General features: G+C 40.8%; 1 protein-coding gene across 3 annotated transcripts in view; it reads right to left on the bottom strand.

Moving 5' to 3' along the window:
• Positions 1-14,392: 14,392 nt before the first annotated feature.
• The window catches only part of MCM9 (minichromosome maintenance 9 homologous recombination repair factor), a 92,137-nt gene continuing 81,342 nt past the window's right edge, over positions 14,393-25,187 (bottom strand). For all 3 annotated transcript variants that reach the window (XM_055310050.1, XM_055310049.1, XM_055310051.1), the window contains 5 exons: positions 23,841-24,043; positions 23,042-23,245; positions 22,038-22,120; positions 21,449-21,594; positions 14,393-17,135 (listed from right to left, as the gene is read on the bottom strand). In XM_055310050.1, the coding sequence (XP_055166025.1) occupies positions 15,674-17,135; positions 21,449-21,594; positions 22,038-22,120; positions 23,042-23,245; positions 23,841-24,043 (2,098 nt within the window). In that variant the 3' untranslated portion in view covers positions 14,393-15,673. The remainder of the gene's footprint in view (positions 17,136-21,448; positions 21,595-22,037; positions 22,121-23,041; positions 23,246-23,840; positions 24,044-25,187) is intronic.

Genomic DNA, 25,187 nt, shown 5'->3' on the forward strand with positions numbered 1-25,187 from the left:
CTTTTATAAAAGTTAAATAAATGCCTTATACATTTGAAAGCCCTCTGTAAATTGTTTGCACAATTATTTCAAGTTTTTTCCTAAAATGTTAGAAAAGCACTTACACATTTTCCTCATAGGGGAAATGAATGCTGTGTCAATATACTATAAAAATGTGAAGAACTTCTTGATCCTATGGTTCGTGAATTGAGATGATTATCTTTTTAATTTATTTTATAATCACAATTTTCTTCTATACTTAAAACATAATGACCCTTGCATTAGGGCATGAAATGGATTTGGGCCATATGTCACCAATTTCAGTCAAGACATATCCTGCCACCCTCCTTGCCCCTGTCCTATATCTCCTCCCTCATTGAACCATAGGAAGGTTGCAACTGCATGCCTACTTCACCTGAGCAAAACTGGTCCAAGATCAGGTGTTCCAAATTCAGATGTCTGAGTTTATTTTCACAACAAAATTCTAATTCTGGACCAATATCCTTCCTTGTTGCTATACATTGGTATCTAAATATTTCTGGAGAAAATCTGATGGCTATGTGGCTGGTTCCACTAAAATATCATGGTACCAGTCTTTCCTGAGCCCTCTGCACCCTTGAATCTTTTTCCTTATCCTTGGTCCACACTGTCCCTCATTCTTCTAGGCAGCTATTCCCCACTCTTACCTCACATTCAGTCCTGTACCCATGACAACTTTCTTATTCTTCACAGAGAGTACAATAGTTCTGGCAATACCAACTTGTGTAATTCCACACACTCGGGTTGAATCTCTCCCCTGAACCTTTGCTCTTGCACAGGGAGTGCCTTCTATTCCTCTGAGCCTCCTCTGCATCGGTCTAATTTATGTTTACTCTTCCTTGAAGACTTGGCTCAAACACGGCATCCTCTTCTCCAAAGACTTCTTCAGTCAGCATCCCTACCTGCCTTCAGCTGGGGTGTGTCCCTCCTTGGCACTTCCACCACACCCTGCGCATGTCTCTAGCTTTGTCTTTATGACACTGCTATGCCATTATCTGCTGATGAATCCATCTCTCCCAATAGACTGAATTCCTCGTGGTCAACAACCATTTGTGTTCATTACTGATTCTCATTGTTCATTATAGTAGATATCACCAACATGCCCTATCTTTTCTTCATTCCATGGACTATTGAAATCATTTGTATGTGGAGCTCCTAAGTGAAGAGGTCAGAATCTTACTCATTTTTCCTCCTGGGTCAATTGGGGTCTTAGCTGCATGGAACAAAATCTATCTGTGTTGATTTAAGCACACAAGGATTTTGCTAAAAGGAATTGGATAGCTCACTGAACCAGTAGGAAGATCAGAAAGTTAAGCTTGAAAATAGGTGTGAAGAAAGGAAATTAAAAGCAGCTACGGTCACATTCAAAGCCACACCACCAAAGAGACCACTTGACACCAAATTGCACTGCCTTCCCACTAGCATTGCCAACTGTTGCTAGAAACTAGAGGCTGTCACAGCATCTGCCATAGCCCTCACCCATGATGGATTATCCACCTTCCCTACTTCCTTCAAGCCCTCTCTGGCTCACAAATTACACTGGGGTACATGTATCTGACTGGCTGAGCCTCAAAGTACCAAACTCTGAATGTAGAAGAAACTGGGAAGGTGACTCGATGTTTTTAGCCTGGTCAGAGAAGGTGGGGAAATTTCTCAAGTAAGGAAGGTGAATTAGATAATGGTGGTCAGAAAAAAATGACAAATATCTACTATAGATCCCTCAAGATTAGCACTGCCTGGCAAATAGTAAGGGCTAAGAAAAGACAGGCCCTTTAGTAAAGTTGAATGAATCTCCTCTGTGTTTCTAGAAACCCACATTACCAATGGGAATCTTGACCTGGCCTTATAGGCTATATATTTTTTTTAGTTTTTATTTTATTTTTTATTTATGATAGGCACACAGTGAGAGAGAGAGAGAGAGAGAGAGGCAGAGACACAGGCAGAGGGAGAAGCAGGCTCCATGCACCGGCAACCCGACGTGGGATTTGATCCCGGGTCTCCAGGATCGCGCCCTGGGCCAAAGGCAGGCGCTAAACCGCTGCGCCACCCAGGGATCCCCCTTATAGCCTATATTTTTGAAGAGGAAGAGACAAAGAGGAAAAGGATGGGAGAAAATGAGTACCATGTGTGAAGTGCTGTGATGTGCCAGGCGCTGTGCAGTCACGTTAGATAAGTCCCTCCTGGTGATATGATCCTCACTACAACATGATGTGCAAGAGGCAGGGACCAGCCATGGCTGTGTTATCATCTAGCACTTCCTCAGGGCCTAGCACAATGCTGGCACACAGTAGGTCTTTGATAAATATTTGTTAGTGTTGAACAATCCTACAGAGGAGACAGTCATTTTGTTGGTGTTCAGATTATGTGCTCTGGCAGTCACAAAGCCAGCGAGTAGCAGCTCATCCAGCCCCCAATCTCATGTTCTTTTCATTATCACACCCGAATGGATGCTAAAATATGGATCAGTCCAATGTAGGCTATTGGGAGGAGTGACATCAGCAACATGGCAGCCTAAGATGTCCCTCATTTTGTCCCCTTTAACATCTTAAATTTGGCAACTATCTACAAACAGAAGGGCTTCTTTGAGAGTTGTGGGGCCCACCACCATACACCAAGGGACCTGGGAGAGTCTCACTCACCTGTACATTGGGCAATCGGCAGACAGACCCAGTATGGGCTGTGGAACTGCCAGCAGCCTGTAAACTAGTGCCAACTCCTTTCAACTGGCTGTAGACTGGGAGCACATGGAAAACGCTGAGTTGGGCAGATATGCACAGACTAGGGAGACTATGTAGAAGTCCAAGTGTCCAGGGAAAAAATTCCAGCACACTGTTGGAACAAAACCAACCAAACAACAACAAAAAAGAGTTTGGATGCATTTGAGTGGGTAAGTGGAATTTGGCTCACATTACCCTTTCTCTCCTCCCCCAAGACAGCACAGCTTAGAGAAAGAGGAGGCCAAGGATCCTTCCCTGGGAGACAGGGAGAGCAGTATGTACCTGGGATGGGTTGGGGCAGTGGGCACAATAAGTGAAAGGGATTAAGAGGTATAAACTTCCAGTTATAAAATGAGTAAGTCATGAAGATGTAAGGTATAGCATAGGGAATATAGTCAATAATATTGTAATAACTTTATCTGGTGACAGATGGTAATTAGACTTATTGTGGGGATCATTTCATAAAGAAAAAAAAAGAAAAACCACAATCTGATTAAAAATTGGGCAGAGGAATAGAATAGATATTTTTCCAAAGAAAACACGCAAATGGCCAACAAGTACATGAGAAAGTGCTCAACATCACTAATCATCAAATGCAAATCAAAACCATAATGAGATATCATTTCACACCTATTAGAATGGCTGTTCTCAAAAAGATAAGAAATAAACCTTGGTGAAGATGTGGAAAAACAGGAACATTTGTGCACTATTGGCAGGAGTGCAAATTGGTGCAGCCAGTAGAGAAAACAGTACGGAGGCTCCTCAAAAATTAAAAGATTAATAATCTCTATGTTAGAGCAATTCCACTTGGATATATACCAGAGCAAATGAGAGCAGAATCTTGGAGAGATACCTACATTCTTCATTGCAGAATTATTCACAATAGCCAAGATATGGAAACAACACAAGTGTCTATCAACAGATGAATGGTTAAAGGTTAAAGATGTGAGACTTTATATATATACATACACACACACACACATATAAAACTTCAGTGTAAGTTATATAATGATGTAAGATGTTTATATATATAATGGAATGTTATTTGGCCATGGGAAAGGACATCCCGCTGTTTGTGACAACATGAATGGATCTTTGAGGGTGTTTCAACTAAGATAAACCAGACAGAGAAAGACAAATATTGTAATGAAATTACTTATGTGTAGGATCTAAAATATCTGGACTCATAGAAATAGGGAGTTGAATGGTGGTAAAACAGGGGCTGGGGGGCTGACTGAATCAGAGAGATGTTGGTCAAAAGGTACAAACTTGTAGCTAGAAGATGAATAAATTCTGGAGATCGAATGCACAGCATGGTGATTATGGTTAATAACACTGTATTATATACTTGAAAGTTGCTAAGAAACTAAATCCTAATTGCTCTCATAAAAAATAAATGATAATTATATGACATGATGGGGGTGTTAACTAGAGTTAGGGTAGTAATCTTAATGCAATATATAAATTATCCAACCAGCATGCTACACATTTTAAACTTATACAACATTATATGTCAATTATATCTCAATAAAATGTATGCAGGCTATTTCTTGTGTGAAATTCTGGGAATTTTTTAAAGCTTCTGATTAGTGAAATCTTTCTGAGGATCATGTAGAATTGGAATCTGACTGCTTGCCCCCCACCTCCCAAAGAAATGACATTATTAAATGCATATTCTTTCAGATTATAGGCTTTTATGAAATGGACTCTGATGTCATGGCTCACAGGGTTTCAAAGCTCAGTTACATCCTGCTCTTTAGGTAGGCATTTTCAGAGCCTTCAGAAATGGCATGCCCCTTGTGGCACCCTCACCATTCTCCAGGCCCACTCCTCGGTTGGCCTGTGTGTCTGCTGGAGGTGCCCAAACGAGACTGGTTTTGGAAGAAATGTTTTCATCATGACAGTTGAATGCAGGCAAGCCTCCAGCTTTTGCTGGACAATTTACGCGTTAAAGCCTTTTCAGTTCTTCTATCAGAGAAGCTTCATGCCCCCTAGTGGTGTGAGCCGCAGAAAGAACAAGCTGACCTAGATTCCCTTCCATCCGGGCCATGGGCTCGTTAGAGCAATTGTCGGTCAGTCCAAAGCAAGCAAGTGCAGGAAACCAACAAGCAACCCCCTCCCCCAGGACGGTCGTCCAGGGCCCAGCAATTGAAAACTTTTTTTAATTTCTCCATGGACAAAAAAGTATTTGTGCACATTAATTTCTCCATGGACAAAAAAGTATTTGTGCACATTCGATGAAAATAAAAAGGCAACTTTGGCAGGGCCACGCCTTGCCGTCCATATGTGGACGATGCCCGTAGTCCAATACGCAGTGAATGGCCTCGCTGGGAGTGGCACTGGGCGGCCACCTTACAGCATTGCCGCAACTCTCGATGAGCTGAGCCAAGGCCAAGCCATTGGGGGCTCGCAGTGTGGGCCCGGGGAGAAAAGGAGACCTGCCATCAGTCTGGCACTATTGTCTCAGGTTAGGGACCATGAGGAAGGGCTTTTCTTTCTGGAAGCACACAACGACTCAATGGGAGATGACTTTGGCCTGGCTCTGATACAGTCACATCTCTTGTGGGAGCTGTCCTGGTACAGCTGACAGTGCACTGGCTTTGAAATCAAATAGTTTCTCCCCGACCAGACACCACCAGTTGGTTGTAGGCTCATGAAAAATTAGCTTAGTCCCTCTGATCATGTTTCCACCTGTAAACAGGGTTAATGATACCTTTCTCACAGAGTTCCTGTGAGAACTAAATAAATTATCTATCTATCTATCTATCTATCTATCTATCTATCTATCTATCTAATCTCATAGAGACACACACATTCACAATTGTGTATGTTCTCAAGTCTCTCCGCGCTAGAGAAGACAGCAGTCCATACACATCATTGGGTGGGACTCATAGACATTCCTGCAGTGCACATATATGGCTCTTGCTCCAGAGAGAGACAAGAAAACCAGACTCAGTTCACCTGCTTATGAAATTTCTCAAGTCTAATTAAAAAAAAATATCCAATATAGTTAATCTGCAGTGTTAGAGTACAGTATACAGTATAGTGATTTAACAATTTTATATACTACTCAGTATTCATCGTAAGTGTACTCTTAATCCCCTTTATCAGGTCTGAATCTGTATTTGGCTGGCTTGTTTTTGTTTTGTTTTGTTTTGAAATGACAATGGAGATCTGAGTCTTGGGATTTCTTCTGTAATCTAGCCTGGGTAGGACACAAATATCTTTGGGGTGAATATGAGTTGCCTTTAATGCACAGAGATTCTTATCTGACCCAAAGACTCCCAAGTTCCTCCTACTGGCAAAGGAAGTTAGAATTGGTTGGGGGTGCGAAACACGTAGGGTGTGGTGACACCAGGCCTTGCAGTGAGGAGGGGACCTAGTAGTCAGGACCCGGCGGCTCTGGCCACATGGTCTTCCAGCATCCCGTACAAAAATGCCAGCAAGCCCATACCCAGAAGGGGTCTCTCCATGAACTAACACCAACCTTAGGATCCTAAGAGCTCTCACGGGGACAGAACACAGGGGAGGTGGGCAGCCTGCTGCCCATTATGCTTCCACCTCCACATATGTTTTTCTGTTCAACTTTTGGTCCTGGAATCCTAAGTCGATGTGCATTTGAGAGGCAGGGCAATTTTCTAGGATCAACAGAGTATTTTCTGAAAACTGTTTCTCATAATTATGCAAGCTGACTACTAAGTGTGGTTAGTGCAGTGACATGTACTACATATGTCCCTTAGATGTGATAATGAGATCAGTTAAGAAAATGTTTTTAAACACCTCAAAATTGACCTTTGTAATAAAATACATTCTATTTTTGTCAGGTGCTTTCCCTAAGTTGTGCCTAACTACCTCCAGGTCTCCCGGCTCTAAGGTGAAGGCAGCTTCTCATGTACAGTCAACACTAGTGAACAAACACTGGGGGGGGGGGGGGAAGAGAGGCAGAAACGTGGAAATGTAGGTTAGATGGTCATTCTTCTCTCAAATGTCTTAAATGTCTCATTCAGTATGTATTCAACATCCACTTTGTGCCCGGCACTCTGCTAAAGTACTGGGGACACATCAGTGGGTTAAAGGTGATGAAAATGCTATGGAAAATTGGGAAACGGGGGAGGAATGTTTTGCAATTTGAACAGGTTATAGTAGGCTTCACTGAAGTGATGTTGAACAAAATCTTGAAGAAGGTGAGTGTGACCACCTTCAGGGGATGAGCACTGCATAGATAGAACAGTAAGGGAAAAGGCCCGGAGGCTGGTTCATGTCTGGAGAACTACAGTAACAGCAAGGCTGGTGGTAGCAGGTGGTAGCATGTGGCCAAATGTGTAGGGCTTTAGAGGTCATTATTATAAGGACTTTGGCTTTTACCTGGAATGGGTGGGGAGCCCTCCAGGGGGCGTCTAGCGTAAAAGTTATCATGACCTGACTTTATTAACAGCATCACTTTGATTATTGTGCTGAGAACAGCCTGTAGGGAGTCAAGGAGGGTGGTAAGGTTAAGAAAGAGTGGTGGTTTGAATTGGAGGGGATAGCAAATTTGGTGAGAAGTGTCTAGATTCTGGATATATTTTTAATAGCCCTTTGGATTTGCTGAGAGATGGGGTGTGAGATACAGGAGAAAGTAAATTGTGAAGGACAATTCAAATGGTTGACCCAAACATTGGAAGGATAGAATATCTGTTTAATTTACCAAGATGGACAATCTGGGAAAGGAACAAATCTGGGGGGGGGGGGGACAAGATCAGAGTGTAATTTGGAATATGTTGAGGTCCAGATGTCCTTTAGATAACCAGGCAGATATATTGGATAGGCGTTTGCTACTGGCATCTGGAGCCCAGGAAAGGGCATCATCAACCAATAGGTAGGCTCTGAGAGCCCCAAGATTCCATGAAAATAACGGGGATAGAAAAGAGCCCTGGGCCACTCAAACATTAAAGGTCTGTGGGAAGAGGAGAAACTAGAGAAGTTGCATAAAGACCGAGGAGGCCGGAAGAGGTAAGAAAACCACAGGCATGTGCTGTCCTGGAGGACAAGTGATGAAAGATTTCAGGGAGGGGAGAGTCATCAGCTCCATCAAATCAAGCTGAGATCAGGCCAGAGAATGAACACTGAAGGTCACCTTGATAAGGGTGCTTGGATGCAGTGGTGAGGCCAAAAATGCCACGGGGTGGGCTCTGCAGTGGGGATAAGAACTGGAGACAGGGCACAGACAACTCTGAAGGAAACACAGACACAGTGAGGGAAATAGAGTCAAGCGAGATGTTCTTGTTTTGTTTTTTTGAACTAATGGGGAAATGATACAGGAAGGCAGGGGCCTGGAGAGGGTGCTGGGCCGTGTCCAGAAGGGGCAAAGCGAGGACTTTCTTCTGGGTGATACTTTCCTCTCTCACTGTAGGAATTAACATCACTAACTATGGTGGGAGGACTTCAGTCCAAAGCAGAAAGGAGGATATGAAATGGAGAATCTCATTCAAGTGCCTCCGAAGAACGGAACTTAAGAACAGAGAGCCTAATTTCCTGGAAATGCAAGACACAGCTTTACCTTCTGACCAGGGAACATCTGCCAGGAGTCTCTCCTCATCCTCAAGCCAATGACCTTACTTTTTGAACCCTGGCTGGATGACCCCGTCTTTGGACTCCTTGCCCATACATACAGGTCATCCCAAGCCCTCATCAGATTCCCCGGTACTTGCAATAGCATGTTTCCAAATTGCAATTTCTCTGCTATTCCCAAGTAAACTAGGTTTCTGGTAATTCAAGCTTGCCTCAGTTTACCTTTTTATTTAGACTGACACTAATAATGTAACTTTGGTCAGGTTATTTAGTATCTCTAGGCTACAGTTACCTAATTTATAAAATGAGAATAACAATACTACCAATGTTAGAGATTGCTGGGAGGATTAAATGAGCTAATACTATCATCTAAATATTGAGAAGTGCTTCAGGAATAATTAGCAAATAGTAAGCAATCTAAATAGATAACTTTTACCCTTTATCAGTAGATATTTTTAATGGAGCAATAAAAAGTGAGGGGAGTTGAGAAGTATGTTCCAGAACCTGATTTTTCAAATAGGGTATGTTAAAGACATTCTTTAAAAAAAAAAATTACTTAGAGGCACCTGGCTGGCTCAGTTGAGAGCATGCAACAGCTGATCTTGGGGTTGTGAGTTCAAGCCCCATGTTGGGTGTACAGATTACCTAAATAAATAGACTTAAAAAAGAACACTCTAAAAAAAGAAACACACATCTCTTCTTTAAAAGAAACTACTTAAATGTCTGAGCTTTTCTCCTATTTGTGGAGAATCACAGTGGATGTCACCTGAATTATGAATAGTATGGATGTGAAAATCAAGTGTCATGTATTAAATATGTTTTGAAAAGTAAGTACTAATATTGATTGATCCTGCTGTGTTGTGATTAAAGTTTCATCAGGGTAAACAAGTACTTAAAACCAATTCAGGGAAATTTCAACTGCTATGAATTTAATTCGTGGTCAAAGTTTCTCTGAAATTCAGTTTATTGTAGCATTTTGGAGAAAACTATTGTAATATCCATATGTTAAATTGAAATTAAAAATTCATGGCTTCTATAACTTTAATGAACACATAATGATGTTGGGAAGAAAAATGACTGGACAGTGTTTGGCAGGTGACTTCCCATTCAAGGATGGGTTATTACACAGATAACGTTATTTTTCCATCTTTACTAGTTCTTAGGAGCAAAGTCTGTAAATTAAGGAGTCTCTCCAGGAGTTTCCTGTGCTCCAGGGAACAGTGTCATCCCTCTTCCCAGAATTGTCTAGAAGGCAGCAAATCAAAGGTCTCTGATGTGCCAGGGCCCTCAAGGCAGCCTGGGGTTTCCCTTCTTACAAAGCAGTTTAATTTCCCGACAATAATAAAACAAGATTGTTATGTGAATCCTCGATTTAAGGTATCCTGGACTAAGGCTTACAATAGGCCTATAACACGCATCTTCCTCCCATCACAGTGGATCTAGTCCCCGCTTTGTTGGCAAAATCATGAAGTCGAAAATTTGGAAAATGTTAAAAATCTATCTTAACTGCAGAGATTATTCCTAAAGCAGAGTTTCCGGGTAATATCCTTTACATACTCCCATCTATTTTGATTTTCGTCCAAGTATTTCTAAAACCTATAGTAGTTATGATGAGAAATTTATTCAGGAAAATGGAAGCCTGGTAACAAGTGACACGGCGAACAGCTCCCCCCGTGGCCGCAAGCCTGAACTGCACTTCCAGCAAGCCCAGAGTGGTTTGCAATCCTTGGAAAACACCTGGTGGCTGTCAGGTCAGGTCAGGCCAGAATTTACATGGCTCCCTCAGGAAAGATGATCCAAGTACGCTTAGAGACAAGCTCTCTCAACCAGTAAATAATAAAGGTTATAGAATTACAGAAGCTAAAACACAGAAGTGTGACAGACTGGCCAGGGCAGGCCTCCCACCCCATTGTGGAGACTGACTCTGACTCTGCCCATAGCTCTGGGTGCTACTGGCACCAGGTGGCTGTTCACTCCCACAACCCTCCACATCCTTTTGAAGCAAGTGAACACTGACCCTGAATCTGTAAGATGAAGATGGGTGAATTCTCTGGAAAGATGAGAAAAAGGGCACAGGTGGGAGCCAGGCCCCAAGGTAGATTAAAATCTACAAGGAACCCGGGGCAGAGAAACCCTGAGTTAGCACACAAAGCAAGGCAGCAGAGAGAGAGTAAATGGGAGCACTCTCACCAAAAGCAGCACAACAAGGGACCTTGAGAACCCCAGAGAGGCCGAGAGAACTTTCTAGCTCTAGGATCGTGTAGCCAGGTCAGACTTTGTTTCCTGCCCTTAATGAGTTTTTTTTTTTTTTTTTTTTTTTTTTTTGGTAAGATTATCTGAGAAAGAGAGGGTGGGAGCAGAGGGGCAGGGAGGGAGGAAGAATCTCAAGCAGACTCCACACAGAGCACGAGCCCAACTCGGGGCTCAATGCCAGGACTGGGAAATCATGACCTGAATGGAGACCAAGAGTTGGGCACTTGACTGACTGTGCCACTCAGGCGCCCTTACAGAGAACCGTTTATTCCAGCCAGCCTCTGAGTTTTCCCTTTTTGTAAGTTGGTAATACCTGAATCGGAAATGTCTAATCCTCTGCTTCTCTGGAAAGATCCTTGAAGACAGCAAGGTCACATGGCTGGCTAGTGATCGTTCTAGAACCAGATTTGCCCGATTCTCAATTTGCCAGGCTACCTGGTCTCCTTTAGGTATCAGCAGGCTGAGAAAGTTAGATCTGAAGTATTAAGCAGTATTCCAATACAGGCTGGCTTTATTATGAAAGTCCTAAATTAAACCATGCTTACTTGCACATAAAAATGCACCTGCTACGAATGTTGCTTTCTGGTGGTTCAACTTGGCCAAGGCTTAATTAAGGTTCTAACCAAACACAGAGAAGAGCAGCCTAAAAACTGCTGGTGTTCACAAGATGAGTAACATACCCTAATTCTTGTATATCCTATTTGCCTTCTGGGACCTATCTTGAATTGGCATATTTACATGGACACATCAAGAATTTAGGTAAGCCTAATTTAACATTTGTCAAGTTCACTTTAAAATATTAAATAATATTAATACATTGTTAATATTTAATACAAATATTAAATTTAGACTATTTTTAAGCCTTTAAGAGGACAGATAGTATAGAACCAGAGAAAAGTGAATCATAGGGAGAAATTACCACCGCTTCCTATGTAGGTCTTCTGAGAAACAGTGAAGGGGATGTGTGGTAATGGCTCCCCATATACCTGGGGGGGTATGGCATTTACACATGGGATATGGACTCCTATTGCAGTGAGTACTTACGTGAGCCAGGAGCCTTCTTTTACCCTTCTTGAGCGTTAAAAATATGGAAAGCAGACAAGAAAGGTGTTGTTCTGAACACTGAGGAATATGCAGTGGCCTAGCCTGCCACACTGTTTGTTCCATTTGGAACTAGGCTGTCACAGGGAGTCCCCGGTGCCCTAGGCTTTCGGTGTAGGCTGGTTCTGAATTCCCAAATGTTGTGGATTGGTTAAAAGTGAGCTCTAGGTATCCTCCCTGTGGTTGACCTAGAATTGGTCTTCCAGTCATTCTACCAGCTGGGTGGGTTTAGCGCTTGAGGAAGGAATGGAAGTATAGTGTGTGTTACAATTAAAATTTGTCAACCAAGAGTAGATATCTATTATTAAAGTTTTGGTATACCTTCAGGAAAAGTTTAAGTTTAAATTAAGTCAAATAGTTAAAGATATCAGAATAATAAGTTTATTCTGTCTGTATTTCTAAGAAACACTAACAATTACAATAATAAAATCCCTATTCTAGACTATCACATATTCACTGAAGACACTATCTTTTACAGTGTCAGAAAACTCGTTTCTTTTACATAGGTATGATAGAATTAAAATTCTGGTTTGGTCTTCTCACAAAGAAAATTGGGTATAATTTTTTTTTGTGCTTAAATAATTTTACATTATTAGGGCACCTGGATGGCTCAGTTGGTTAAGTGTCTGACTCTTGACTTCAGATTAGGTCATGATCTCAGAATCGTGGGATCGAGCCCTGCATTGGGCTCTGTGCTCAGCGGAGAGTCTGCTGGAGATCCTCTCTCCATCTCTCTCTGCCCCTACCTCCCACCATTCTCTTTCTCTCTCTCAAATAAATAAAACTTTAAAAAATAATTTTACATTAAAATGTTTTCAAGGACTTCACTGGCCTAAAATAAAAATGTTCTGACATTTGATTTAGAACTAGTTATTTTTACACTTTCCTTCTCTGACCAGAAATATGATTTGAGACTGTACCTATTTCCCCCAAGATGCCTATGTGCTTCTTTGGTACACACTAAATACCATGTAAGAGAAAGTCTTGTAAAATCACATAGTGTAAAAAAAATAGGACACAGCAGGATTAAATGTGACCTCAGGACATTAGACATTTTCAGCTCTGAAACTACTACAGGGAGCCAACAACAGTGGTTCCTTTTGCCCACTGCTGACTCCTCTGTGCACCCTTGAGACCAGGAGTTGGCCTGTAATACCATAGGCCCATAAAAGGAATAGACTGCCTTAGGGGGTAACTGATTCTAAGACCTGAGGCAGGAAAAAAAAATCAAAACATGTCTGGAGCATACTGTTGTCTTCAGATACTATGGATACTTTTAGAAATGTCAGAGTCCTCAAAGGACATTGGCATCAACATAATGGGGCTTCCTATTGACCAACTGTGAGACTTTAGGCATCAAATTCAAGCACAGCAAGTTAATTGTAATACAAGAGTAGGCTGTGATACAAGTTTAATTTTTTGGTAAGTAGGGGAGTGTTCATATTGGGTATTTTTTTTTAAAGATTTTATTTACTTATTTGAGAGAGAGAGAGAAAGAGAGCACAAACAAGGCAAGGGCAGAGGGAGAGGGAGAAGCAGACTCCCTGCTGAGCAGGGAGCCTGACATGGAACTCCATCCCAGGACTCTGGAATCATGAGCTGGGCTGAAGGCAGATGCTTAACTGAGTCACACAGACACCCCCATAGTGAGTATTTTATTCTTTCTAATAATTTTGTCTGTTTACAATATTTACATATATAGTTATCTCTAACTGGGTAAGCATCAAAGAAAATACATGGAACTTGGAACTTGGCCAAGCGATCCTGGCAGAAGGTACTAAAATAATAAATAGAGTGGATTTATTAGCCTAAGTAATAGGAGGTATGGTGAGCACAAATCATAACCAGGTAGCAGGTGGCCTAGGTGGTCATATATAATAATAAAGGAAGAGAGACAATTCAACACTGTATTTTCAAACATGAATTATTCAATGTCCTGAAGAGAGAAGTTAACTACATAACCTAAATCCCTCACTACCAAGAAATGAAAGCCCTAGAATCAAGATTCCCAATAAGGAATAAAGCCATTTTAAATAATAAAAACAGAATAAATCAAAATGCTCAAGTGACAAGCCAAAAGATTAGACTTGTCAGCCATGCAAAGCTTAATACACCATAACTGCAAGATACCAAGTGTCAAACATTTATAAGAAGAGGAATTAAAAGTTTACCACACACACACAAAACAAACAAAAAAACCAAGCTCGGCATGGTGAGTCAGGTTTGAATTACCCCAATCTACTACACAATCAGACCAGATCGTGTCTAGACCAACATTCATCTGGTCATCTGCTCAATAACCCAGATCCTCTCTTTTTCCTTCATTTCTGGTCAGACTACTGAAACTCAGGAAAGTACTAATACTGAGACATTCAGAACAGATCACATTAAGAATCATATCACACTAGGAAGTTATTAAGTATGGAAATAACAAGACATTACCTAAACCATGGTCTTCATGTCTTAGAATAGGTTGAAATGAATGCACATTAACACATTTTATAATCACTGCTTACATATGTCTTTCACCAGCTGTTTAAAGTGTTATTTCAAAAGACTCATCCATACTAGATTTGAACTCACAGTTTAAAATTTTTCAGAAAATTGAATTAATCTTGGAATTAACATTTATTTATTTATTTTGTTTTGTTTTGTTTTTTTTTTTTGGAATTAACATTTAAATGCTCAGGATAATTTGGGGTTCCTTGATTTTTTCTGGTATGAATTTAATGAAGCAACTTTTTTTTTTAAAAAAAGACTTTATTTATTTATTCATGAGAGACAGAGAGAGAGAGAGGCAGAGACATAGGCAAAGGGAGAAGCAGGCTCCATGCAGGGAGCCCGACGTGGTACTCAATCCCAGGTCTCCAGAATCACTCCCTTGGCTGAATGCAGCACTAAATTGCTGAGCCACCGGGGCTGCCCTAATGAAGCAACTCTTAAATGAAGTACATATAGTTTTGGGTATTCTTCACATTTAAAAGTGCCTCAGACAATGAAAGATTCTTTATTATTTTAAAAATTCATAATTCAGAAGAGAAAGTCTGTAATTATAGAATCCTAACAGCCCCTGCTAGAATCCAAAAGAAGTGATTTTAAAAGAACTTAAGACAAAGCTTGAGTTGTCTGTTTCTACCAAACAGTCATCATTTGCTTCACTTTAAAGACAAATGAATCATAATTTAGTAGGAATTACATTTCCATATTAACCACTTGGGTAGATGCCATGATATATGATTGAGATTACTGTACATTCTCCTTCTAGCCACACACAGGATTTAAGTTGTGTTGAAGGTACATCTCCTAATGATACAAAGAATCTGAAGGACAAAATGTTTGCTCAAGAAAACAGGGAAAACTCAAAAGATCAATACTTCTGAAAGCTACAGTTTAACCTTCAGAAAGTTGCCAGATTTTTTAGGAATACCATGGAATTGTAAGGATACCTCTCAAAGGAGGAAAAGCATTAGTCACATCTAATCTGACACATGAGAATAAACAAAAATATTAGAAAAATCACATGATTTTGGCAAAGCATAATAAATATTCACTACACTTTGCACATCTTGGGTGAAGAAGGAAAAAAGAGTTCATCCAACTTGTTAGCTTTATGAAGGCTACTTTCTGGGCATTTGTTTCTGAGTGAATGGAGGAAGCATTCTCGGGAAGATCCAACCCCCAGTTAAAAAAAATAATAATAATAAATAAAGGAGAACAAAGCCAAAAAAACAAACAACACCCCCCCCCAAAAAAAAAACCTAGAAACATCTTTGGGAATACAAGTATTCCATATGCAGCAAAATTAAGCACAATGTCAATTCAGGTGCTGGTATCATGTTGCCTGACATTGATTACACAACTTTTCAAGTCACGAAGATAAACCTGAAATTATAAAACCTGTTGGGGAAGCTGATAATTCAAAATGGTACTCAATATGGCCAAGAGTTCTGCACATATATAAACACCATGTCGATATCCTGAAGGTGGTACGTGGAGTTGGTGTGGCTGAAATTTGATCAGTAAGCTTTTCATGATTAAGGTTTTTTTCTCATTTCTTCATCCCAATCAAAATCCAATGCTTCGTCATCTAGTTCTGATAAAGAAAAGAGAGATTTTTTGGAAAGAATCAATCTCTCAGTGGACCCTTCCAGCTGAAAAGTTTTCCTTTTCCTGCCAAGCACTGTAGCCACAGCCCCAGGGGGAGGGCTTGGGCCTCTCTCCACCCGGTTCTTACTTTCAGGAGGAAGAGGGGATTCTGATTTGGATTCAGAGGGGGAAGTAAAGGAGAAGTTTGCCAATCTGGCTAATGTGCAAGCATGAACCTTGCTGCTTTTGTTATGGCATGAGACCTCTTCCTTTCTGTCTCTTTGACAAGCAAGATGAGAATGCCCAGTCTGGTTCCCAAGCTCGAATTCAGGCTGGGTCACTCTCCCTTCAGGGCCATGTTTGCCTTTCTCTTTTGATCTGTCTTCCTCTGGTGCCTGCTGGGACTTCTCCTTTGCCTTATCCTGTGGCTGATTTGAGCTTCTGCTTCCCGAGGTAGACACCAACTTCTGTGGACCCTTCCCAGGCAGAGCAGCTTCTCTTCTTGTTCTATGGGCAATTCTAGCACTTGGAACTGCTACTTTAGTTGCATGAATCACAGAACTGTGGTCTTCCGGGGAGTGGATCAGTTTTGACTTCTGTTTGAAAGTAAATTTTGCCAGTTTGGCCAATGGGGGACCTGGACTCTCAACACTTTCAAGTTTGGGCTCTTCCAGCTGAGCAAGGGATTTTTGTCTCTTTTGTTTGGGAGTCTCCAATGTTCCTTGTGGGCTACATACAGGACTGGATGGAGCATGAGAAGGGTTTGTGGGCTGTAAAGGCACCCTGGCGGGGTTTCTGCACAACTCCTGGGCCCTTGCCTTGCGCAGCTGGTGCAGTTTCCTGGAGACATGATGGGTTAGCACTGAGTCCGACTCACCTACAGGTATTGCTGCTTCAGAAACTATTGCTGCTTTTGCCTCTTCACCTTCAACATGGTCTGGCCTCAACGGAGCTTCTGTCTCTCCTGGTGCTGAAAGCTGTCCAGTTTCCAATGCATTCCTTTGGCCTGGCTCACCCTTTTCTTTACCCTGAGATTTGTTCTTGAAGGTTTGCAAGGCCATTTTTCCTCCAATTGTTTTGGGAGATACAGGAAGAGTGTTTTTAGGTTCAGGCTGATAAGTTGCTATGGAGTCAAACCAATCCATACCGTCATCTTTCCTATTTTTGTACTCAGCTGAATGTTTTCTATTTGTTGATCTACTAGGACCCTGATGGGATGAGGGATTGGGACATGGGCTTCCCTCAGGACTGCTTCCAGTAAAGGATGTCAGCATGCTACAGTTTACTTCCTGTTGTGCTGACCAGATTCTGGACTTTGACACTTCTCCTGAATCACTTTTTGAGGATCCTGGGTTAGTCTCTACCTCCACTGCCTGTGGCTGGGATTGGTACACACTCTGATTCTGTAACCTGTAGCAGAGATAAATAAGGAAAACATGTATTGAAGATAATTTGCTTTAACCTTTCCATTTGCTTAGTCTCTGAGATGCCATCTAAAGGGCTTGAGTCCAACAAAATTCCAAGTAAATACCAAATACAGTCTCTTTACAGCAGCAGGAGAAAATTATCCTTTTTCATCAGTATAGAATCTAAATGATCCAATAATCATTCTAAAACCTAGTGAAATAAAGGAAATGAAATAACAGGTTTGTCTACTTTTTTTAGCTCTCACTGCAAGTCCATTTAAATCATTTAAGATCGTTTGAAGGTCAATGTAAAATGCTCATTCTTATCTCTCCTGTTAAACGTTCTGCTACGAGACAGACTTGTAGCTATTTGCACACTGGCCAATCACTGATCAAGTCGTTTCATAACTGGTTTGCAGATCAGAAACAAAGTGGAAGAGCAGAAATTATGATCTCCTCACGTCTCTACCTGAGTACTGAATGTTAGTGCACCTAGAAGTCACCTTCCTTGGGAGTAGAGACCATAATTCCTCTGTACCACAGTTCATAGTGTCCCTGTGGCATCATGCTCATGGGTACTCCTCCCCTAGGCAACTGTAACATCTTTCCTGCAGAGGCAGCCACGTTTCAAAATGTGCTCTGGGTAACTACTCTCTATCAAGTTGACACAGAGGTGAAATCTACTGACCTCCCAGAATGAAGGATCTGATCAGTGATATTCATTTTTAATCTTGGGCAGATTAGAAACATGAAATAATGCCAATGCCAGATGACCAATTTATAACAAAGATGATAGTTTCTCAAAAGGAAGTCCTTCAGAAAGCCCTTCCTAACAACCCAGAAATAGCTTCTCAGTGTAAGGGGCAACATGACCCTGTTTCCATGTGTTAAATTTGAAAAGGAACTAAACCAAAAAGAAGATGAGTAAATTATTCTAAAAATCATGTGTACTCATAGAAAAAGGCATAGAAGAAAATACATTAAATTTAAATGAATTTTAAATTTAAATATATTTAAATACATTAAAATGTTAATGGTAGGCCTCTCTGGGAAATAAGATTATAAGTGATTTTTGCTTTCTTAATTTATTACTGTTACTTTCCAAAATATAAGGAACATGTATTACCTCTTATGAACAGGAATAAACCCACAAAAAATTATTATAAAAATACTGGGTTATATTCACTCACTGTAGATTTGGACACATCAATACAGCAAAATTCATATTCATTGTAGTGATAACCAAACAAAAATAAAATAGCTTTCAAAATTACTACTATCTACTATGCTCCATAAAAATGTTCTAAAAGATAGGGAATTTTAGAGGGATAGAATAATTTAGCCCTACCATTTTAGTTTAATTCTGACTTTGGGAATTAAATTCTCTCTGATATAAAATGTCTGCAGTTTTACCAAACCTTCCTAAAATACAGCTTCTTTGCATTCTGTTTCCAGGTGGATATGAATGGCCACGATTTGAGGCTGGCCATCACTAGTAAGCATTTTCCAGAAGAAAAGTGTAATAAAAATACAAATAAGTTTTATTACTCATATATCATCCCCTTAAGGGATAAGAACTCTTTCCTAAGGGGATAAACCCATATGCTACTTATATGCTACTTGGACTCTTCTCACATGGTAAGACTGGCTTTAGATGTGTCTTGGAGGTCATTCACTTTCATTTGCAAAGTACCCGGTTTTGTGGCTTTGAGGATCAACACCCATTATGCCTTTGCATTTCAAAGACATACCAGAAGAAAAGCATATTTTAAGGTAGAATCCTGTTTTTTGTTTTTTTTTAGATCATTACCAATTCTTTTTTTTGTCTTCTTTCCCTCCAGGAGGGTCATTTTGAATTTTCTATCACATAACACTGATTCTGAGCTTCATATTCCTTTCCTTCTTGAATCCGGCATATGACAGCTTTTGGTAGTCCACATGACCAGTGGACTGGTCAGTCAAAATGAGCAGCTTCTCCAAAAGCCAAGCCAGCCCCACAGTAGGCCTGAAAAGGCCCAGCTATATCAAATCATAAAAGAACTGAAGGAACAGCTTTCATCTTAACACCATGTTCTGGATCATTAAAGACCCAGGAGACCAAAAGTAAAGTGGGTTGATTTCATACAGAGGGCAAGTTTACTGCAAGCTGGCACCTGGGTATCAGCAACACAAAGCCAGTCCCCACACTTCCCCAGGAAGGCTGTGCTGGAGTTTTAGGATTTTTGGAGAGAATGCTACTGCATGAAGGCAGCGAGCAAAAGGAGAAAAGCAGGAAAAGAGTTATCAAGGTTTTACTTATTCAATCAACAACCCCATGGCAATCCCCAAATCCTCCTTCAGCAGCTGCTCTGCTTCCGCATGCATCCATTTACTAGCTCCCAGCTTGAGGGCAATGCCAACTGCTAGACTCAGGGCATTGCAGGTCCATTTGTGTTGATCACAAAGATGCTCATATGGACACCTTTGCCATTGCCCAGTCACGTTTCACAGGTATGCACTCAACATCTAGCTTTTTAAAAGCTCATGTGTGCACGGAGCACGCAAACATTAAAGCTGGGCGAAAATTCTTTAGGTAATGCACATGCCATGTTCCTTCCCATGTGTCCACGTTTCAACAAATCATTAGAAAGCTGAGTTTTGAAACTCTGTTTTTGTCATTCTTGAGTTGTTACCCTGTGGGATGAGAAACAGATTTTCCTCTTTAACAAAATATATCATTCTCACTGGGAATTTTTTTAGTTTCTGAAATATGTAAAAATTTAAAAGGCATGAATTTGGGCATGTAGGGAAGGAAAACCATGATGCTGAGGGAGGGTCAAGAACTGTTACTAATGAACCAGGAGGGTACTAGTTATCTCCACTTGTCTAACTTTCGCCACATGCTAGCTTCAGCTGGCCTGAAAGCAGCCTGGGCCTCAGTTTTCTGTGATTTTCTTTCACCAGAGTTACATCATAAACATCACATATTTCTTATGCTTGGAAGAAAGCTTTAAAAACATTGAGAATAAAATTAAAATATTAATAAACTCTAAGATTCTTTTTTAAAAACATTTTATTTATTTATTCATGAGAGACGCAGAGAGAGAGAGAGAGAGAGAGAGAGAGAGAGAGAGTCAGAGACACAGGGAGGAGGAGGAGCAGGCTCCATGCAGGGAGCCTGATGTGGGACTCGATCCCGGGACTCCAGGATCACACCCTGGGCCTAAGGCAGACACTCAACCACTGAGCCACCCAGGCATCCCGATAAACTCTAAGATTCTTTATGTAAAATCCCTTGCACATGTCCTCTCCTGGCAAGGAAAAATGATAAAGCCAAATTATGAAAATATTTTGTGTCTGGGTCTGGCTTGGGGTAGATCACTTTCCTAGAGTCCAACTTCCTCCTCCTCAACAGCATTCCCAGCCACCTCTCTGACTAGCAATGCTCTACTTATATTGAGCCAAAGAGAGAAGAGGAAGAAGTAGTGGCAGTAAACAGAATGAAGCCCATTTACTGAGATTTCTTGATTCCATGGAAACTGTTTGTCTCGGGGGTAAACTGGGAGTAGCCAACCTTGGTGCTTCTTATATAATTGGGAACCAGCGGTATAAATTTGGTAAATTAATTTATAGCTTGCTATACAGACCATAGGACCAGCCAGTGTTCTCTATGAGGCTCACCAAGCAGCAAGCCAAGGAAACGTAGCTATGGAAGGTGGTCGCCAAAGATGGTAGCCATCAATTCCTCTATTCCTGTGTGTCTCTGTCACTCCTCCCATCAAGAGGCGGTGTCTACTCCCCCTCATCTTGCATGGGGCCTGACCTTGTGACTTGCTCTGAACTATAAAATGTGGCAGAAATGATGTAGTACCAGTTCTGGCCCAGCTCATAAGAGGCCTGGCAGCTTCCATTTTTGTTCTGCTTGAGCCGTAAGCTATTCCCCGTTATTAGAGGAAGCCCAGCTAGCCCCAAGCCATTTAAGCCATCCCAGCGAAGGCACCGTCTATGTGAATGAAGCTATTCAGGATGTTCCAGTTCTACCTGGACTCCCAGTTGAACACAAGAGTGATCCCAGACAACACTATGTGGAGTGCAGATAAGCATTTCCACTGAACCCTCCTGAATTTCTGTCTCTCAGAAAAGTGAGCACTAAAATGGTGGTGGTGTTTTTTGAACCACTGAGCTCTTGGGTAGTTGATTATATAGCAATAGATAACTGAGCCTATCCCCTACAGATAGTACACACAGGTTTTCCACTTAATTTCCACTTCCTTCATTTCACTAAATGTCAAAAGAAGGATTTTCCATTATAAGCCTTTCTTGGATCTCTTTTCTCACCTTTCGAGTCTTCTTAGCTCTTCACTCAAAAGGTTGTGCAGCTCCAGCTTTTCCAGAATAAGTTCGCACTGCCTCTGGTACTGCTCCAGAGGGTTTTCAGGAAAGGAAGTGTGGAGTGCATTCACACCTCCCAGCAGTGCACCTCCCTGAAGGGGTGAGAAAATGGAAAGTACCAGGGAGAGACACCAGGTCAGCCTGCATGGAGGAAGCACACACCAGAGACCACTGCTCCCAGATGAGCCCTCTCCACTGCCATCTTGGATATTACAATCACCTGGGGCCTGTTTCAAATTTCAGCAGTTCTCAATTCCTGGTCATGAGCACTGCTCCAGGAAGCACATTGTCACTAGTGACATGAGCATCCCTTGGATATGCTGAGAGAAAAGAGTGAAACCCCCTACTGTACATCAGTGGGCAAAAGCAATGCTACTGATACAAAGGATGTTTCCATAATTTTTTCCCCTTTTAAACAGTCTCCTTTGGATATCCAAAATATAATCATTTTTATAACTTCTGATATGATATAAATTGTCTTTTTTCTTACAGGCGTATAATTAGGGTTCAAATATTACGTGCAAAATACCCTTACCTGCATTGAGGATTCCATTACTGACACTGCTGTAATAGCGTCTTCCAGAGTCACAGTGTCACGAAACATCAGGCGAGCATGAGCTAAGAAAATTGCGAAGACAGAAAAATTTTTAATGAGTATTTGAGATGATTATGTAACACTTTATCTGATCCCCCCCCAAAATTATATTTAATGAATGAGCTACTGATAACGAATTCATTTTACTAAAACAAATACAAAAGTCTAGTTTCAACTAGCTTTAAAGTGGTTTCCCGAGTAATGGGCCTAATCTTGCACAGCCTGTGGCAATTTTGGGCATTTATATGAAAAAGTACTCTGGGCTCCAAAAACAAAGGGGTTATAGAAGTATATCTCTAATATTCAACTACTTGTCTTTGCAGTAGTTCTTGTCTTATTATCGGCTATGAATCCCTGACAAAGTACAATGCATTTGTCTTACAGACCTTTTTATTAAGCATATATTCTGTCGTGATGCATTCAGTCCACGTGGAATGTGGTTTTTTTTTTTTTTTTAGAATTATTCTAACAAGGGCTAAATATAAAAGCCAGTATTAGGGGAAAAGTCTTGAGAGGTGCATTAGTTGTATGCATGTATGTAAGGCTCATGCCTTGGGCTGGGCTTTGCTACGGTAGTGGTGGGCTGTGAATGGCAATTAGGAAAAAACAGAGATGCTCTATGGGAAACAATGCTAATCAAGAAAGTGTTCCATCCAAAATGCTAACAGATGGCCATTGAGAAAGAAACATTAGTAAGTAAGGCTTTCTAAATGAAGGATTTCACTAAGATTCCTCTTTCTTAATGATACTACATTCTACTCAATACCCATAATCTGTCCCCAGAAGGATGGAGGTTTGTTCCATAGCTCAAAACCTTCACTTTTTAAGTAACCATGAGCACCTTAGAGATTCTTCTTATTCATCTTTGAATTCATGGTGCCAAACTCCATGCCTTGTACATAATGCACACCCAAGAGAAGTATTATTTGTTGAATGAAATAAACCTTCTGCTAATCGGATCAAGCTTTCCAACAGGCGGATGGTGGTCCGGGCAGCATTCCGGGAATCACTCTGCCTCTGCATCTGGTAGTACCGGAGAAGGACCTGATTACCCACGTCAGACAGTGTGGGCTGTAGATTCCTAATTAGGCAAAAGTAGGTTTTCATCTTTTCCATGCTCCAGAGCTTCTCTGATTTGCTTGGATAACCTGTACATATCAGGTGTTAGGTCAGTAATTTCTAAGAACAGGCAAACACCTTACTTGAAGGGTTCTGATAAAGTTCTTACACTCATTTTTAAAAAGATAACCTCCAGGTTTGTGGCCACTGAAACCTAGATCTGACTCTGCATAGCATATAGTTCAAGAATAAGTAGCTTTAGGATTGAAGTTTAATAAAGGTAAACTTCCTAAAGGGGCTAAAATTACTGATAATAACTCTCATCTGTCCTAGTAATACATAGTATTTGAATAAATCTAATTTAAAGTTTACATTTAGGGGTTTGTTTCATAATTCAGTCCAGTTTTCTTTGTGTACAAGAGGTTAGTGGCAATTATGTATCATGACGTTGCCCCCTTTCATCACAAAGAACATTCTTACCAACTATAATATCATCAGTAGGCCCTTTTCCTTCTGCTCATTATTTTGGGTGCACTAAATGGCTTCTGTTACTGCCTTCTGTGCAAGCGTCTATTGACCATTAGGTAGAGTACCTTGGGTATTTACCTAATTTTCTTCAAAGAGAATTTCATTTGGTTATGTCTACTTTTTCTTTGTTATCTTGAATGATTTATCTCCACGTACCTTTGTTTTCTAAGATAAAGGAAGAAATTATACGATCCCAGTCTTCATTCTTGGTATCAAGCAAAACCAGGATCAGGTCAAATCGACTTAAGAGTGGGCTGCCAAGGGCGATGTTCACAGACACAGACTCGTGTGGATCATACTGGCCTTTGGGGTTAGTTGCTGCCAGGATGGTGGTCCTTGTGTTCAGCTTACACACAAGGCTATTAAAAGAGAGGGTACAATTCACTGACTGTTGAGATTAAAATAAAAAACAAAATTAAACTTGTTAATGAAAAGGGGCTGCTCCTGTAGCTTAAAAATTGAGAGAGACTTGTGTGAAAGAGTATGTGGAATGATACAAGGACATATCACAAACATTAAGTTTGAAGGCAGTACGTTTATAGAAGCCTATCCAGAATGGAAGTTACTACTGAATAAACATTTCTAATGCCCCTACAATGAGCAGATCCCTCTACTGGGTGCTAAGAGGTATACAAAATTAACATGGATACTGCTCTGAAAGAGCTTGTAATCTATGAGCTATAATGAAAGACGACTATGGTAAATTCTAGAAGGATAAAGTTTCCAGGGGAAGTAAAGATGATGTGTATTCATTTATGTGGATGGAAGAGATAATTAAAGAAACATGATCAAGTAGCTTTTGAACTCCTTCATAACATCTGGACTTCTTTAAGTGAAGGTGTCTATCTATCTATCTATCTACATACAAATATACACACATACATGCACACACATGTATTTGTGAAACTGCAGGTGAGGGGTAAGGGTAAGGGTGACTTTGGAGAACAGTGAGTAGTTGAAGTAAAAACTTCCTGTGTGGTCACTTCTCTTGATTTTTCTAAAGTTAAAGAAACAAGAGTCAGAACGAGAGAGAGAGAACGAGAGCAAGAAAGAGACAGAGGGAGAGAAAGAGGGGAAAGGAGAGGGGAAAAGGAAATCAGGAAAAATAAGGATTGATTGGCATCACGTTAGTTTGGGTATAGCTGACAAACAATGTTACATTAGTTTCAAGTGCATAATTTAAGTGATTTGACAAGTTTATACATTATTCCATGTCCACCATAAGTGTACCTATTACCTGTTCCATTACATCTCTACTACAATATCATTGACTGCATTCCTTATGCTCTGGTTTTTATTCCTGTGACCTACTCATTTCCAAATTGAGCTCATTCCCTCTCCCTTTCACCTATTTTTCACAAACTCCCATCTCTCTCCCCTTTGGCAACCATCAGCTTGTTCTTTGTATTTATAGTTATAATTCTGCTTTAGGGCAGCCCGGATGGCTCAGTGGTTTAGCGCCACCTTCAGACCAGGGCCTGATCCTGGAGACTGGGGATCGAG

Source organism: Nyctereutes procyonoides, unplaced genomic scaffold, assembly GCF_905146905.1.
Source record: "Nyctereutes procyonoides isolate TBG_1078 unplaced genomic scaffold, NYPRO_anot_genome, whole genome shotgun sequence".
Taxonomy (NCBI): Eukaryota; Metazoa; Chordata; class Mammalia; order Carnivora; family Canidae; genus Nyctereutes; species Nyctereutes procyonoides.